At 52.6% G+C, this 17,664-nt stretch overlaps 1 protein-coding gene across 1 annotated transcript in view; it reads left to right on the forward strand.

Annotated features, from left to right (window-relative positions):
* The first annotated feature begins 3,486 nt into the window (after positions 1 to 3,486).
* Positions 3,487 to 17,664, forward strand: part of ZNF185 (zinc finger protein 185 with LIM domain) — a 37,072-nt gene continuing 22,894 nt past the window's right edge. Inside the window, exons 1-6 of the mRNA XM_071757768.1 lie at positions 3,487 to 3,653; positions 14,446 to 14,521; positions 16,030 to 16,168; positions 16,591 to 16,650; positions 17,126 to 17,164; positions 17,405 to 17,479. Coding sequence (XP_071613869.1) covers positions 14,497 to 14,521; positions 16,030 to 16,168; positions 16,591 to 16,650; positions 17,126 to 17,164; positions 17,405 to 17,479 — 338 coding nt within the window. The 5' untranslated portion in view covers positions 3,487 to 3,653; positions 14,446 to 14,496. The remainder of the gene's footprint in view (positions 3,654 to 14,445; positions 14,522 to 16,029; positions 16,169 to 16,590; positions 16,651 to 17,125; positions 17,165 to 17,404; positions 17,480 to 17,664) is intronic.

The following is a 17,664-nucleotide window of genomic DNA, read 5'->3' on the forward strand; positions in this document are numbered from 1 at the left end:
AGTCCCTGAAGTGAAGTGAATTGACTTCCCCTACAGATTTTATTTTTTTAGATTCCCACTAGCAACCTGGTGGGAGGTGTCCCTGCCCATGGAGGGCTGGGATTAGATGATCATAAAAGGTCCCTTCCGACCCTGGAAATTCTGTGATTCTATGAATTCTATGGTTTACCAGATGGCCTTTTAGCTTCTTGGTCTGGAGCAACCTGCTGGTGCTGTGTTTTGGTGGTGCTTTCCCAGATGTCACTCAGCCCTGCCACTTGCTGGGGAAAAAAAAAAGCAAAAAAAAAAAGCAAAACAGAATCCCAAACCTCTGCCTCTGGCCACTGCTGTGATTTCAGAGTGCCACGTCACTAAAAGCTGAATCTGCTCCTCTAATTATGAGGAAGAAAAACACCCATCAGGGTTTCTGTGCCTGCTGGTCTGAGTGACATCCAGCTATAGTTTGGAAAGACTGGTTTATCTAAGAGCTTAATTGGGGTCAAACCACAAGGGCTTGTTTGGGATTGATTGTCCCTAAGTGTCCAAGTGCTGAGCACCCCGTGTCCTCACCCAGCTTGGTTTGCAGGATGGGAGTAGCTGTGAATGGTGGTGACACAAGAGCCCTGGAAATCTCTGGTTCCAGGTGAGCTGTCTGCATGGCTGGCTGTGGTTGTTTTGTGAAAAACCTTTTCTACAAGGGAAAAAAGAAGAAGTGTGTCCCTGTCCTGCTCTCCTTACTGGGAAGTGAGACAGAGCTGTGGCTGCCATTGATGTGCTGCTGTCATCCCCATTTCCCATGGCATCCCGTGTCTGTCACCCTCTGGTGCTGTCCTAATCCATGTGGGAAAGACAGAAGGACTCTCTCCATGCTCTGCCAGTCCTGGATGACAGCTCTTCTTGAGGCTTCCTTCTTTCCAGGCTTTTCAAAGTGCTCTCTGGTGCTGTGAAATGGGAAACCCACTCCTGAGATGATGTTCCTGCCGTCCCTGGAGCATCCCCTTCTCTGCTGCTCTGCACCAACAGCCATGGCTTGAGGAGTTTCCTGCTGTTTCTGCAGAAATGGTGTTTGGCAGCCACGTGCTGAGCTTGAGGGTCTTCACCCTCCAGTTCTGTGGGGTGGGAATGGGGTGCAGGGTTCCAGGAGCTCGGGGCTGCCCTTCCTGGGAGTCTGTGGGAAGCAGGAGCTCGGTTCTCCTTGCAATCAAAGTCACTGCCCTGAAGTGAAAGGCTCCAAAACAGACAGGAGAGAGAAAGAGAAAGAGAACTGGAGCTGCTGGGCAGGTCTTTAATTGCAGTGGGTTTAATTGCAGTGGCTGGTGGGACGTACAACAGCTTCACCTCCCATAGCTACATTAACCAGTACTTCATTAACCAGCTCATTAACCAGTAGAGCATTAACCAGCTGCATTAACCAGTAGTGCTTTAACCAGCAGTGCATTAACCAGCTGCTTTAACCAGCAGTGCCATCACAGGCAGTGTTTGCCCCATGGCAAAGAGAACTGAACCATCTCTTGTCCCTTCTCTCAGGAGCATCAGAGGGTGGAGAACCCCGAGTGGGAGCGCTGGAGATTCCAGGCTGGAGGAGCCAGGGAGCTGAGTGCTGAGGAGGAGGAAGGTCAGTGCTGCATCAGTGTGGCTCTGGGGGGCATCAGGAGGTGGGAGAGAGGCTGAAGGTTTTTAGAGAGCTGAGTTTGAGGGTTTGGGTGGTTGCTGAGGCTGTGGAGAAGAGCCCTGCCTGGCATTTCTGTGTCTCTCAGCAGGCTACGTGCTGGGCAGGCTGTCTCTCCCTAACCACTTGTGCACTCAGGTTGTTGTGATGGAGCTGCCAGCTCAGAAACACCTCCTCTGCTGTCCTGCCTTGCCACCACACCCCTGACTTTTAAGAGCTATCTTTGGGTGTTTTGTTTGTACGCTCGGACCTGTATTTTCAAGCTAATAACAAAATATTACTTAACACTGCACTTATCTCCTCTGAATCCTTAGGAAAAAAAAACAATTCTTTGCTGTGTTCCTTTCTGAGGAAGAGAGCAGTGCTGATGGACAGGCTGGAGCATTGGCTGTCTCTGTGCCAGGTCACCAAAATAACTGCATTGAGTCTTCTGGGTGCTTTGTTTTAGGATCTCCTTGCCCATTTCTTGGGTGTTTAACACTAAAGTGCCCATAATGGAAGCTCTGGGGGGTTTGTTAATTGTGGAACAGTGTTCACAGTGGGGAAAAAAAAAAAAAAGAAAAAAAGAAGAGTAGTCCTTAGACCCTGGGGTGCCCCTTCTGCTTGCTTGGCAGAGGTCCCAGTGTAGCCAAGAGGCTGCCCAGGCTTTTAGTCACCATCATGTCAGGAAGAAACCTGACCAAACCTTCAGCAAAGGAGGAGGGGATGACTCAGGGGTTACTGAGAATGAAGCTGCCCAGTCAGCTGGAGCCCTGAAGCAGAGGATGCTTCCCCGAGGTGGGGACACAGCTGCATTTTGAACAACCCACTTGGAACCTGTTAAATTGGCCCCAGCTGGGCACCCTCTGTGCCCACTGGGAGCTCAGGGTGAGGATCAGCTCTTCCCCCGTGCTTCTTATCCCAGCTGGGATCACCAGCAGCCTCTGGGCTGAGCCTGCTGGAGATCAGAGAGAAGGATCTGGGACTGGAACAACCTCGTTGGGCTCCCCAGGGATGGGTTATTAGCCTTGGCACAGCAGATTCCCAGCCCAGATCTGGGGGTTTGCTCAGCAGCCCCCAGCAGAGCTGCCAGGAGAGCATTTCTCTCCATCAGCTCATCCTTCTCCAGGCTCAGCTTTATTTCTGCTTGGCTCAGGGGGGCAGGGAAGGTGGGTGCTGGGGTACAGTTCCTCACACACTGCTGCTGGAGCCTTCCTCACCTTCTCCTCACCAACTCTGGCAGCCTGGGAATGCAGCCCTGACTTGCCAGAGTGCTCTGAACTCGTGTCCTCAGCCACTGCTCTTTGGGGATCTGCAAAAAAAGTGTCTCCAGGGGTCTGGCTGTGTCCCTTCAGCCTCCCCAGAGCTGGCCCTCGGGGGTCTTTTGGTGGCCACAGCAATTAGAAGGGGGAATAAAGGGAGGCAGCTGAGTCTGCAGCCAGTGGTGATAATCACACCTGCAGACCTCACTTAATTAGTCAGAACGAGGCAATCATTGTCGGGTGCTAATTACAGTGCCAGTCCCCGGTGCTGGCTGGGCACCACTCCTGTACCCGCAGCTCTTGGGCTCGAGGTGTGGGGTGTCTGCGTGGCAGTGGGGTGTCTGCTCCCCCTTCCCGTGGGATGAACCTGGCTGGCAACGCTTGGCCTGGGAAGAAATTCCGCGGGGGGAGAGCTGGGGGGCTGCTCTGTGCTGTCCCAGTGCAGCAGAGGGCTGGGGAATGTCAGGAATGTCAAGGAGAGCGTGGAGGGAGGGGAGAGCGGGGCCGTTCTGAATGAGAAACCTGTTTGATTCCCCCGAAGGGCTGAACACACCCAAGTCTCCTCCTCAAAACAAGGCTTGGCTTCCAGGAGCCAGCCCTCTCCCAGGTAAGAGCTCAGCCTCGCCCACACTCCCCTTTTGCTGCCAGGAAGGATCGGAGCTACCTGCTGCCAGCCCTTGGGGGGCAGAAGTGCTGGGAGCCCGCTTGGAGCCTGCTCTGCATCCTTCGTTTTGGGGGAAGCCGCAGCTGAGGATCCTCTGCAGGTAGGGCTGGGCAGGGAGACAGCTCCTGGGAGCCTTGCAGAGGGCAGCTGGGATGCTGCTCCTCTCTCTGCTCCAGCTGCCCCCTCTGCCTGGGGAGGGCCTGGCAGGGATGGGGGGGACTTGAACTTAAATCCTGCTCCTGGGTGGGAGAAGGAAGCTCTTTTCTGCAGCATTCTGGACCAAAGCAGGCATCTAAAAAAGGCACCTGAGCACTGCAGGGAAGGTGTGAGCACAGGTGCACAGGGAGGCAGCAGAGGGGAGGTTTGGGTTTGGATCTTTGTTGCTTGCCTTGTCTCATCACCAAAATCCCTCCCTATCACCCCACATCTTCCTAGAACCTCTTCCCCAGGATTTTCCAGGTGGAGCAGTGGGCACAGCAGTGAGCTCAGTGTCTGTGTGTGGTGGGCAGGAGGGAGCAGAGCTTGGGCTGCAGGGGTAAAATCTGAGCCCCCTGGGACCCCTGACAACCTCCTGAGGGGCTTGGGGTAAAGCTGCACCACTTTCTGCCTCCCAACCCCACCTCCCCAGCACCCATCTGGGATGCAGGAGGATCCAGATGGAACTATTTTTTTTTTTTCCTCTCTCTCTCCTGCTCTGCCCTGTTTGGTTTCTCTCTGAATTAGTATGAAATCAGCACCCTGGAAAGGAAGGGCTGGGAGTGGTGAGGCAGGGTAGAGAGGAGACCAGCACCTCCCTCAGTGCTCCTTCATCCCTCCTCCAAACTGGGTGAATTTCTTCTGCATTTCCCCATTCCCTTCTGCTCAGCCCTGACCAGGAGGATGAGGTGGGTTCAGCTGGGGAGCAGAGATGTCCTCCCTCATCAGACTCATCAGGATGTTTTACTTGGGCTGCTTGATTTTATTCCTCCAGCCAAAGAAAAAGCATTGAATTTCTCCCCAGAATTTTATCCTGTTTTCATGGGAAGCCCCAATCTGCACAAATGTCAGATTTTTTTTTCTTTTCTTTTACAAAAACATTGTTGTTTGCTTTTTTCTTGGAAAACTTTGTGCTGTCTCTGCCGTGTTCTGCAGCCTCGAGGAGATTTTTCTGCCCTGCTCTGTTTGGTGTGTGTCTGTGCTTTGAAAAAAAAGCAGAAGGAACTTTTCCTTCCTCCTTCCTTTCATCTGGAGACATCAAGGCTGAAGGTCAATGGCATGCAGGGAACTCCTTCCCATCCTCCTTCCTTTTCAAACACAGAAATTAGTTGAGTAATTGGGAATTAATGCCTTGTAATTAAAGTAATGAAACTGCACACCCGGCACAGTGCAGAGTGATCTCCTTGGGTCTGGCAGTCCCAGGTTTTGTGTTTTGGGAGCTGGGACAGGCAGGTTTGGTGCCACACTTCCCTGACTTCAGGAGCTGACATCTTTGCCAGCTTCTGCTCAAACTGAACTTTAATTATTTTTTAAATAATAATTTTAAATAATTTTTAATTAAATTAATTAAAATAATTTAAAAATAATTTTAATAATTTTTAAAAATTATTTTTTTGTATGTGGTTGCAAAGGAATGAAAAGAAATGATAATGGAGCATTTGTAGCTTTGCAGCTGTTGTCTTGGACATGACAGAACCGTGTGTGTGTCACTTGTGAGTTCTGTGCAGGCATTTCCAGGGTTTCATCTCTTTCCCCACGCTCAGAAAGATCTGGTTTTTTGTGACCAGGATCCTGAGGAGCTGTGGTGCTGGGTGAGGCTCCTCACAGAGATCCTGCCCAGGCACTGGCACTGCTGTGACTTGTCCCCACCCTGAGAGAGCTGGGCAGGCAGCCTGGTGACCATGGTGTGATGTGAGTTACTCAGTTGGCATCATGGAAGAGCCGTGGCAGGGGCATAAAATGTCACCTGCAGGACCACCCATCCTCTCCAGCTGCCACCAGGTCCCTCAAGCCCCTCTAGCAGAGGGTCCTGAAGGACAGAGCCTCCTCTCCAGCCTGGCTTCTCCTTAGAGCAGCTCCAAAGTTTTGAGCTGTTGAATTGCAGGAGCCTGGAAGGGTGGTTTAGGGTTATGTGGGCTGCTCCAACCATGGCACTCCTGATCCTTCCTTCACAGGCCTGGCTTTAGAAGCCTCCCAGTGCTGCTTGAATCCCCAGGTGTGGGTGTAGCAGCATCAGTGTTAACTGGAAATGCGTGGAAAAGGGGGAAAACAGGAGTGTCTGTGCTCCCCAGGCAGGGGATGTCGTGCCAGTCAGAGCTCAAAGGTGAAATAAATCTGGTTTCAAGAATTCTGCCTCCAGAAGATCACAGCCAGTGGGCACAGGGTGCTGCTGCTCCAGCAGAAACCTCTTTGTGCCCACTCAGACTTGCTGGGATGGATGCAAGGGGTTAACTTTGCCCTGGCAGGGTTGGTGCTGGATCTGTACCCAGGCTGCTCAGGTAACAGCAGAATTCTGCCACAGGGTTTGCATTGTGTGAGCTGGGGATGCTGGAGAAAGGCAAGAACCCAGCCTCAGCCTGGATGGGGCAGTGCCACCCCTGAGGGTCCCCTCCTGGGCCAGCCAGCCAGGCAGGGTGGCAATGAGGCACAAAGGGGCTGTTGTCCTGTAGCCCACCTGGGGATGCTTTTTCTCCCTGGTTTTCCTTCCTGGGTGTTTTTAAAAGTCGGGCTTGATCCTGCTGGGTGTTAAACTGAGGTTCCCCCCTTCCAGCCCGTGGCCTTTAGAGTAGGGACTTGGATGAGCTGAAAGCCGTGGCAGGGGGTAGGGGGCTCAAATTCTGCAGGTTCCAAGCCTTTTGCAAGCTTTTCAATACATTTTAATTGGAGGCCTGTGAAGGTCAGGCCAGGCATTAATTATCATTAAACCAGGATGTTCTTCCTCATGACTGACCTCAGGGCTGCCTCTGGCTCAGGACCAGCGTGCAGGTCACTGGCCAAGTCCTCCATTGGTGCACAACTTCCCTGCTGGTGAAAGGGTTTTTGTGCTTCTACCCCCACAGCAGGGGGGGTCTGGGACAGCAGGGGGGTCCTGGGTGGCTGCAGGTGGGATGGGGTGGGGTGGGATGGGATGGAGGGGAGGGGATGGGATGGGATGGGATGGGGATGGAGGGGATGGGATGGATGGGGTGGGATGGATGGGATGGGGTGGGATGGATAGGATGGGGTGGGATGGATAGGATGGGTGGGATGGCTCCACGTGTGGTTGTCCCCGTGGTGCCACGTGGGCTTGGTGCTGAAGGGCAAAGCCAGGCTGGGTGAGGACATGGTTTGTTGGCTATTTATGACCTTGCTGGTGAGGCACGGGGAGGTTTTAGCTCCCTGTTGCATGGAGCAGAGCAGGGGGCTCCTGTCTGGGAAGGCTGTGCCTGCCAGAGCCTTTCCTGGCACAGAGCATCCCGGTGGGGAGCAGGGCAGGAAGGGGATCACAGGGAGAGCCCATCCGGAGGTGCTTGGGAGCAGGAATCCTGTGACATGAACTCGGTGGCTGGCCTGGGCCAGGAGGGCAGCTCAGGAGGCTGGAGGTACCCGCGGGGCTCAGGCTGTGTTTTGGGGATCAAAGCAGCTCTGCTGCCATCCCAGGGCATTCCTGCAGCCCTCAGAACCAGGTCCAACCCGGGATCCAGCTCATCCCCCAGGGGAACAGAGGGCAGGGTGGCAATTAGGCACAAAGGGGCTGTTACCTCCAGTGCCCCACATACTCCTGGCAGCAGCAGGCTGAAAAAAAAAAGTAAAATAAATAAAGAAGTTGTTATGAACGTTTTCAAGTCGCAGTTGAGCCATCAAGAAGGAGGCAGGCTGGCTGGCTGGCTGGTTTTTCTTCTGTGCCTTTGCAGGTAATAGGAGCTGCAGTCAGCTTTTAAAGGATAGTAAGTGTCTCATCTCCCAGGGTATAATTACATCTTTTTTATATATATATAGATATAAGTGGCTTACATGGAAAGCAGAACCATTCCCCATGAAGTGATGGGCTGCTGGTTTCTGGCACTTGATGAATTTCTTAGTGAGGAGAGGTGCAGATCAGGAGGATGAGAGGGGGGGGAAGGACAGATCCCCCTCTCCCTCCACCACCTGCACCCCTGGGGACAGGCAGGAGCAGAGCTGGAGCTGCTCCCTGGTTCAGCCCCCGGGGCTGCCTCCTGCCCAGGGCCACAGAGGAGTTTGTGGTACCCAGGGCAGCTCCGGGCTCTGTGGGTGCCCCTGGGGATGGTGCCCACCCCGGGGGGTTCTGTGCCCCAAGCTCAGCTCTCCAGCTGCTTCCACATCTCCCAGCCTGGCAGGGGGTGAGGGTTTCACCCTCTGAGAGGCAGAGGCTCCTTGTCCCATTCCCAACACACCTCGAAGCTGCTTTGGAAGCTCCAGAGGTCCCTGAGCACCCGAGGCAGGGCTGGGACCCCTGCAGCACCCCAAAGGGTGCAGAGGGAGAGCAGGAGCTGGCTGCCTGCCCGCAGACAGACAGACACACCCTCAGATGAAGATCTAAGCAAGGTTTCAGCTCCCCTTTTCCTTATTAAATAGCTTGTTAATGGCTTTCCTTCACCTGGTGAGGAGCTTCCCCAGTTGGTGTCTGCAGGCACCAGAGCTGCTCCTGCACCCCAGGCCTTCCTGGAGCTGGATGTGGGATCCCCTGGGTGGCATTTCCAGCACCCAGGGGTCTCGGTGGTGCTCTGGGGACCAGGGCTTTGGTATCACTGCTCAGCAGGGATCCAGCTGGCAGCTCCATTGGAAGCAGTCCCAGGACACTCCGATGGGATTTCAGTCCTGTGCAGGCAGAACATTGATTCCTTGTGCTGGTGTTGGGTGTTTTGCCAGCAGGAATGTTTCCAAGAGCCAGCTGGATGGGTCTCTCGTTGCCTGGGATTAGAATCCCAGTGTTCTATCCCAGAGGTTGCTCTTGGGAAGCCAGCAGAGAGGTGAGGGGCTTGCAGGGAGAGTGTTTTGGCCACACTGTGGGAGGAACCTGAGGCTGAGGTAGGCTGTGAATCACAGATTGGTCCAAATATCAAATCACAATATCTTGTGTCATCTTGTATGGCCCAGGGATGGGCACCCAGGTCCCTGTGTTGTGGGAAAGGCTGGAGAAGGAAGCTTGATGGGGTGAGGGAGGCAGAGCTGGAGATCCCCCTGGCTTGTGAAGTGCTTGGCAGGGTTAGGGAGTTTCTAAACTCATAACCAGGCCAAATTCCCCCCTGGGATCAGCCCTGCTGGGGGAGGAAAGGCAGCTTCCCAGGAGGTTCTCCTGCAGTATCACTCAATCAGCCTCACCTTCTGCAGAGCTGAGCCCTGGGGAGGGACAGCAGGGCTGGATCTGCTCCCATCCTGGCTCACAAGGGGCTGCTGAGAAGGTGGGGAGAGGAGATTGGTGTAAAAAATGTACAAATCCCTCCATCCGTGTCACCTCTGCCCCAGGCAGGACCATTGGGGACAGTTTCATCTGCCCCTGGTTCTCTGCTGTTGTCACCCAGGCTGGGGACATCCCGGGAAGGCAGAGCCTCAGGGACACAGACCCTAAAAGCTTCAGTAGTGGAAGGGTCCTCCCAGGAGCTTTGGGCAGGGTGATGGGGAAGGGGAGATCCTGGATCCTGTGGCTGCTTTGGGGCTGGCAGTGGTGGAACTGGTGCAGCTCTCTGGTTACACTTGCATTTTTCTTTTTATTTTTCTGTTTTCTTGTTGTTGTTGCTGCAGTTTTAGCAGCACTGAACCCTTTCAAAACTACGTGCAGGGATCACTAAGGTTTTGCTCCCAGGAAGAAAAAAGTTGAAACCTGAAACAAAAGGCTAACTTGAGCTTTAATGAAACATTTTCATTGTATGTTTTGAAACAACAGGGACAGGGGGTTTTTTCCCTCAATTTTCATGTGGTTTTCTTCTAAATACAAGTTAGCAGCAGCCCATGCAACTCAGTCCTTTGGCCAGGGCTGGTTTGATGTGGTGGGTTTGGTGTCTGGCAGTGAGGTGGGGTTGGGGTTGGTTCCCCAGGGCCATGGGTGCTGATACCCCCTGTGTCCAGCATCACTGGGACTGGGGTTACTGGGACAGCTCCTGGGGGTTCTCCTGTGTCCAGCATCACTGGGACTGGGGTTACTGGGACAGCTCCTGGGGGTTCTCCTGTGTCCAGCATCACTGGGACTGGGGTTACTGGGACAGCTTTGGGGTTCTCCTGTGTCCAGCATCATTGGGACTGGGGTTACTGGGACAGCTCCTGGGGTTCTCCTGTGTCCAGCATCACTGGGACTGGGGTTACTGGGACAGCTTTGGGGGTTCTGCTTTCTTTTGCTGTCCCCAGCTAAAGACTTTTTTCTCCCAGAGCCCTCTGCTTCTGCAAATGAGGCACCTACAGCTTTGGGTTTCTTGAGGGTAAAAAGTGGGGTGAAATTGGAGCATATTTTTTTTTTTTTCCCCTTAAATGTTTATTTTTGGAGGGAAGAAAAAAAAAAAAAAAAAGACGCAGACAAACCCAAAGCACTCTCCAAATTTTATTCTTAGCCCTTGCTGGAAGAACTCAAGTCCCAGTTTCAGGGACTGAGTGGTGCCAGTGAGGATGAGGGGCCCATTGCACTGCTCTGAGGGGATCCCACTGGGCTTCAGAAGGAAAAACATCTGTATAAATAGGGAGGGAACAGTGGGTTTTTTATTTAATTGGATATTTTTACGTGTGTGTCAGGTTTTATATTTGTCAGGAGTTTTTGGGAGAAAACATAAATTCCTGGACAGCTCTGCTTGGGCTCCAAAGCAGTGATTTGGGGACTTTTTCTAGCAGAGAAGTTCCTGGTCAGACAGCAGCAGCTTTTGCTGGATCAGGTGCTGAGCAGACTGAGGGCAAAAAGTGCATCCAGCCCAGCAGGATTTATTTTCCAGCTCTAAGGTGAGAGGGAAGGGGTGGATCCAGATTGGGGCAGAAGGGGTTTTGGTCTGGATGAGAGGTGAGATGTCCATGGGCTGTCAGCACAGGGATGGGATTTGCTGCTGTGTTTGGAAATGGGGAAGGCAGCCTGGGGATAAGTTTTGGGAAAGGGAAGGGAAGGAAAGAGGAGAGGGAAGGAAAAAGGAGAGGGAAGGAAAAAGGAAAGGAAAGGGGAAAGGAAAGGAAAAAGGAAAGGAAAGGAAAGGGGAAAGGAAAGGAAAGGGGAAAGGAAAGGAAAGGAAAAAGGAAAGGAAAGGAAAAAGGAAAGGAAAGAAAAGGAAAAAGGAAAGGAAAAAGGAAAGGAAAGGAAAAAGGAAAGGAAAGAGGAAAGGAAAGGAAAAAGGGAAGGGAAGGGGAAAGGGAAGGGAAGGAAAAAGGAAAGGAGAGGAAAGGAAAAAGGAAAGGAAAAAGGAAAGGAGAGGAAAGGAAAAAGGAAAGGGGAAAGGAAAGGAAAGGGGAAAGGAAAGGAAAGGGGAAAGGAAAGGAAAGGGGAAAGGAAAGGAAAGGGGAAAGGAAAGGAAAGGGGAAAGGAAAGGAAAGGGGAAAGGAAAGGAAAGGGGAAAGGAAAGGAAAGGGGAAAGGAAAGGAAAGGGGAAAGGAAAGGAAAGGGGAAAGGAAAGGAAAGGAAAGGAAAGAAAGGAAAGGAAAGGAAAGGAAAGGAAAGGAAAGGAAAGGAAAGGAAAGGAAAGGAAAGGAAAGGAAAGGAAAGGAAAGGAAAGGAAAGGAAAGGAAAGGAAAGGAAGAGACTGGGATTCTGCATTGGTGAGGAGATGGAGAAAGGACAATGGGACACTAAAGGACAGAGATGGTTGAGGGATGTGGGGGGCAGGAGTGGGAAAGGTGATAAACTTCATCCTTGGAGCATTTTCTCTCCCAGCAGTGCTGTATCAGGACTCTGGAGCCAGACCCCCCCTTGCTGATCCTCTCTGGCCCCATCAATCCATGTGCCCAGCAGCACAGCTGGAGCAGCTGGATGGGGACTGCAGCCTCCTGCAGCTCAAAGCCAGGTCTGCTGTTCCTTATTCAGTATCAAAGATGGACAAGTACAGCAAGGAGGGAGGTGAAAGCATTTTCCCTGGTAGAGGTTTGGGTTTCTGGGTCCCTCTTCCTCTTGCTGCTTCATCACAGGCACCATCTTGGCACCTGTAGGATGCCAGCCAGCATCCAAACAAGAAAATGAGCTTTTTCTTCCTTACCTGAGAAATGCTGAGTTACTCTGACTGTGGGATTCATGGGGTAATCTGGGCAGCTTTGTTTTTCAGTGCTGCAGTCACTGAGCAAGCACAAAGCACACAGAAGATCGGCCCAAAGCTTCCCCACACCCAGCCTCCCGTGGCCAGCAGGAGCCTTCAGCAGGTCATGGAGGACACATGGCCACGAAACGGGGTGCTTGACTGGCTCTTTTCTTGCTGAAGCCTCTCAGCAAAGCCCAAAGCCAAGCCTGGTGAGCACCACAGACGTGTTCCAACTCCTGTTTGCTCAGCCAGAAATATCAGTGGAGCACCAGAGCGTTTGGTGCGGTCCCTCCCAGGATGATGGGAGGCCAGGGAAGAGCCAGGGGAGAAGGCTTGGCCAGGCTGTAGTTTCTGGCACGTTTCTGTACACATGCTGAGTGCCACCCTTCTCAGCTTCCCTGCCTTTGGGGTGTATTTGCTCAGGGAATCAGCTGAGTAAGGAGCAAAGTTTCTGTTGAAGCAATAAATGGGGAGAGCGGTGCCTGCAGAGTGACCCCAGCTCAGACCTGCACCCCACCAGCTCCTCCAGCCCTTCCTGAGAAGTTTCCCAACCTGCTCCTGAACTTCTGCTTCTTCCTCTAAAAGGTCTGTGCTCAGGGCTGGTCACTTTTCAGCTGGAGGGTGAGATAGGTGTGACAGCTCTCCAGCTGCCAAGTGTCCCCATCACCTGGGGACAGAGCCTGGACCTGCCTCTGCCTCTGCTCTGCCCCACATCAGGGCTGTATTGGACTCTTGGGACAGTTCTTTTGTACCACTTCTCATCCTTCACTTGCTTTATTTTGTCCTGGAACTGGAAGAATTTAAGATTAGCAGGGTGGCTGTGAGCTGAACCCACCTTGCAGGGAGTGGAGCCACGTGGCTTCTCCATCTGCAGGTCCGAGGTTCTGGGGTGTCTCTTGAGCCCGAAGTTGCCAGACCCCAGGTCTGCCAGCTGAGTGGTGTTTAAAGGTAGCCAAGTGTTCAGAGGCTCTTCCCGGGTACCTAGGGCAGTGCTGCAGTTTTCATTTCCCTCTGGATAAGCAGAGCCAAGGAAATCTGCGTGGGAAGGGGGAAGAGGTGGGCTGGCTGGTGGGGAAAGCTGAATTAATGTTTGGGAAAGGCAGGGGGGAGCCTGTGGGGAGCTTGTTCACTATCTCAGTGCAAGCTGGGTGTGCAAGAGGTAGATCTTGGGCTGAGACAAGGCAAAGGAGCAGACTTTGCCAAGCAGGAATGCTGTGAGCTCAGCAGCAGCATTCCTCAGGGGTGTGTGGCTTCCCAGCAGTGCTGCAGGGACAAGCCCACCAGCAGGTAACAACAACCTAATTTTAGACCTACTGGCTCCCAAATAGGGTTGGGCCTCCTTGTGAGTGGGTAGCAAAACAAAACTCCAGGTTCAGCAGATAGTTCTGGCAGGGAAAGGACTTGGAAAGGGAAAGGAGAGAGTGGGGGAAGTGCTGGGAGTTGCTCTTGGTTTCATCCCATAGCTCCTCTGCAAAGCTTGAGAGAGTGAAAAAAAAAAAAAAAGGAACATTTCTGGTGAACGTGTAATCAGGTGCTGAATAAACCAATCTCAAACCCCCCTTTTTGAGGGGGTTTGATTTACAAATAAAAACCAACACCACCAACAAACAAACAAAAAAACCTAAAACCAAAGAGCTGGCTTGGCAGAAGCTGGAACAGCCTCTTATTTATTATTATATTTTTTTTTCCCTGTGGCTTTCACTCTGTGGTTGGTTTTGTTCAGCTGCAGCACTGAGCCATCAGTGCTCTGCAAAGTCCTGGGCTCAGCACATCTCTGGGGTTGTCCCTCCAGCTCAGAGCTCACTGCTTCCCCTGGGCAGCTGCAGGAGGGGCCCAGCTCCCTCCAGAAGCAAGAACCTGAGAAGCAAGAACCTCTTGCTCCTGGGACAGGCAGGGAGATGTTCTCTCTGCTGGGTCTGGGGGCAATACCAGGAGAGGCTGAGGGAGCTGGGGGTGTTGAGGCTGGAGAAGAGGAGGCTCAGGGGAGACCTCATCACTCTCTGCAACTCCCTGAAAGGAGGTTGGAGCCAGGGGGGGTTGGGCTGATATCAGTGGGACAAGAGGGCACGGACTAAAGAATTTTTTCCTAATATCCAACCTAAACCTCCCCTGGCAGAGCTTCAGCTCTGCCAGGGGAGGTTTAGGTTGGATATTAGGAAAGGATTTCTTTCTGGAGAGGGTGCTCAGCCATTGGAATGGGCTGCCCAGGGAAGGGGTGGATTCTCCATCCCTGGAGATATTTCAAAAGAGCCTGGATGTGGCACTCAGTGCCATGGGCTGGGAACCACGGGGGGAGTGGATCAAGGGTTGGACTTGAGGAGCTCTGAGGTCCCTTCCAACCCAGCCAGTTCTATGATTCTATGATTATGCCAACCAAAGCTGGCCAAGAGCCCCTTCTGCTTTACTCCTGCTTGGCAAAACCCCCAAGGTTCACCCAAGCAGTCTCCAGAAGGTTGGTCCCACCCTGAGTGGCTCTGGGCACTCTTGCTGAGGTCTCCTCCAGACCTGCAGTGTCATGGCCACTCTGAAGAGTTCTTGGTGTGAAGAACACAGCCATTTGTTTTCTCCTGATGCTTTCCCTGTGCCTGGCCTGGGGAGAAGGCTCTGGTGTCCCCACCACAGCTCCCTGGCTGTGACACTGCTGTCCCTTCCACGTAAACTTCAAAGTGTCTATAGCTAAAAATATGTTAATGATCTGCTTTCCCCCTTTATTTCTTCCAGGGGCTTGTTGGCTTCAAACAGTAGCTGGAGGGGAAGGCAGTTCCAAGAACCATGATGTCCCTGGGGGTTGCTAAAGGTAATAATTCCTTTCCCCACCGTGGGCTGTTGGGGATCCCTACATGGCCATGGCTTTCCTTTGCCTTCCCTGCTCGGTTACATCTGCTCTAAGGTCTCTGCTCAGCTTCCAGTTGTTTAAAAAGAACAAGAAATCCTCACTGCTTAACACACACCTGAAGCACATGCCCACGTGTCAGACATGTCAGCTGCTCAGCAAGAACAATTTCTGGGCAGCCTTCTAACCCATCCCCAGTACAAGATGCAGAGATTTAGCTGACCCTGCTTTCCTGGCAGGGAAATGGGATTATTTCATCTTTGCCACAGGCTCAGAGTGTGCTGGCAGGTGGGTCCCTGCTTTGGCTGGGAAGCAGTTAGTGGTGAAGCTGCAATAACTTGGTGGTGTCTCTAAACCCCTGAGCTGTGCTGGTCCAGGTGTGACAAGCAGAGCAGGCTTGATGTTCTCAGCCTTTACACTTGTTTCCAAAGTGGCAAAAAGGATGGAAGATAGCCAGGAATAGACACAAAAGCAGCTCTGCTTATCTGGGCTTCATCTTGGTTTCCCCATGGGATAGCAGCCATTTCCCTCAGAAGAAAATGCTGGATGGGGAATTTCCCAGTTAAAATGCTTCTTCCCCAGCTCCCAGCTCCTTCCTTGCCCACTCCCAATATTTTTGGTTTTGATATTCCTCCCCATCCACCTGTGCTTTTTTTCCACCCAGTCTTTTTCCTCCTTAGCAGCTCCTAACCCGTGCCCTTCTGCAGACTTCTGCATTTTAACTTTTTGGTTTAGTTGCTGTTGCTGCCTTTCCCAGCCAGAGAATGTAGTCGTGGTTCAGTGCCTGACAAAGAGCAGACAGAGGGGTGATGGCAGAGGTGCTGTTGGGCAGCAACAGAGAGACCTTAGAGGAGAGGACTCTTCCAGATTTGGGCCAGAATCACAGCATTAGGGAGACGTGGTTTGGCAGTTCTGGTCTTGGAACCGAAATGGAGATGGGGAACAAAAGGATGTGTGTCCTTTTGTCCATCCTTTTTGTCCATCCTCCAGCTCTTAGAGGCCACCAGAGAAAGGTGACAGCTGGGTGCTGGCATTTTATGGCCCCAACTCTTGACACAGCTCCATGCTCCAGGGGTATTGTCCTCTCCCATGCAGCCTCATGGCAGAGCTGATGGGATGGGCAATGCCAGAGGAAACTCAGAACTTTGTAAATATGTGAATGGACCCCCCACTGATTGGCCTTGGTCTTCCTGAGAGAGAATTACTCATTAATGATAAAGAGTCCTCTGAAAGGAGAGAAAAAAGCTGCCTGGATGTCTGTGGAGGAGGTGATGGATCAGGGAACATTGACCCTGAGTCTGGAGGGCAGCTCGGTTCCACCTCCCACCAGAACTGGGAGAAGCCTCCTTCAGAGTTTGAAGCTGTGCTCCCAGCTCCCCTCCTGGCACAGGGAATTCCTGCTGTGTCCCAGCAAGCTTCCTCTCCTCTCTTCTCCTCTCCTCTCCTCTCCTCTCCTTGCCCTGCCTGCCCAGGAGGGGTGATTCCCCCCACGGATGAGGACCGCAGGAGGATCATCCGGCAGATGAAGGTTCGCACCACCCTGAAGGGAGACAAGAGCTGGATCCACCACCACAACTCTGACTCTGAGGAGGAGAAGAAGAGCAGCCCCCTGTAAGTCTGGCTCATCCCTCCCCTTTCCATCCTCTGCCTCCCAGGGGTGCTCTGCTGTCTGGTCCCTTTGATGCCAGGAGGTGGCAGTGCCAGAGGGAAGCGGTGCTCCTGGGGCAGCTCTGAGCAATGGCCCTGCCTGGGGAGCTGGGAGAGGCACCAGAGCCAGGTTTGGAGTCCCAGGAGAACTCCAGTGGTTTTTGAAGCCAGATGGGGTGTCACCATCCCTGAAGTGACAACCCAAGGGGCAGACCTTGGTGGCAGGTTCTTCCTGCAGCCCCCAGGGCTGTGTCACCCACCCCCCCACCCCTCTGTGCAGAAACAAACAAAACCAAGCCCCAAATGGGTCTTCTGGCAGCACCTCCTTGCTCAGCATGGCAGTAAGGTCAGAGTCACTGAATTCATTGGGTTTTCTCTTCCCTCAGGTCCAGGCAGGCTGGAAGGGGCTCCCCAGGCTCAACACCCTCTGCTCCCCAGGGTGACAGGTAATTTGGGGACCCACCTTGCTGCTCTCCATCTCATGGGCTGGGTGGGTGCTGTCACTGGCTCTTCACAACCAACCTTTTGCTCCTCAGTACCCACTCACTGCTGGGGTTGTCTTGAAAAACCCACTCCTTGGGGAGAGGCTGTGCTGGGTCAGCTCTTACAAACTGGCACCTCCTGGGGAATGGGGCTTCTCCCCTGCAAAGCTTCCCTTGCCCAGGGAGTCCAGGACATCCCTTGGAGGCAGGAAGCCCTGTCAGCATGGCTAAGCTTAACTGGCTAGCTGTGAAATGCACTTTTCTTATCAAAATCTTTTCTAGACCTTGTTCTGGTGGTTATTTATCTCCAAGGTTAATTTCCTGGTGCAGCAGCTGAGGGATCACTCCATGCCCAGTTAGCTGGGGTGTAGATATAGAACCTTTTCATCCTGGTTGCTTTTCCCTGAGTCTCTTCATTCACTGCTGTCTCTTTGCACAGGTCTGCTGCTGCCAAGCCTCAAGCTGGTTACCTCATCAGGTTGGTAGAGAGTGGAAGATATTTGTCATTTGGCTGATTTTACTGGGCTGTCTCAGGCCAGGGGGCAGGGAGGTGGCACTTTTCCCAGGGGGAATCTCCCAGGGGTTCACTCTTTGGGTGTCTTGAGCCAAGTTGTTGTTAGGCCAAAGAGTGGCTGCAAGTTTTAGCTCAAAAATCTTCCCAGCAAAAAAAAAAAAAAAAAAAAAAATAAATTAATTAACCTGTCTCTTTTCTCCACAGAGGGGTGTTCACAAGAACCATTGATAAGTCTTCTTCTGTGTCAAATTCTTCACCTTCTAATGCAGTGCAGAAAAGGTAGGTGTGTGCCTGCCTCTCCTGCATGAAAACCAGCTTTTAATTATTACCCACACTTTGGTCATCCTTTTACTTTGGCCACTGCCTGTGGGCTCCTGCTGAGCTCCACTAAACCCCTCCCAATGTTGGGAGTGTGGCTGCCCACCCAGCACGTGGGGAAAAGCCACAGCATCAAACTCTTGATT

Source organism: Heliangelus exortis, chromosome 14 (assembly GCF_036169615.1).
Source record: "Heliangelus exortis chromosome 14, bHelExo1.hap1, whole genome shotgun sequence".
In the NCBI taxonomy this organism is placed as follows: domain Eukaryota; kingdom Metazoa; phylum Chordata; class Aves; order Apodiformes; family Trochilidae; genus Heliangelus; species Heliangelus exortis.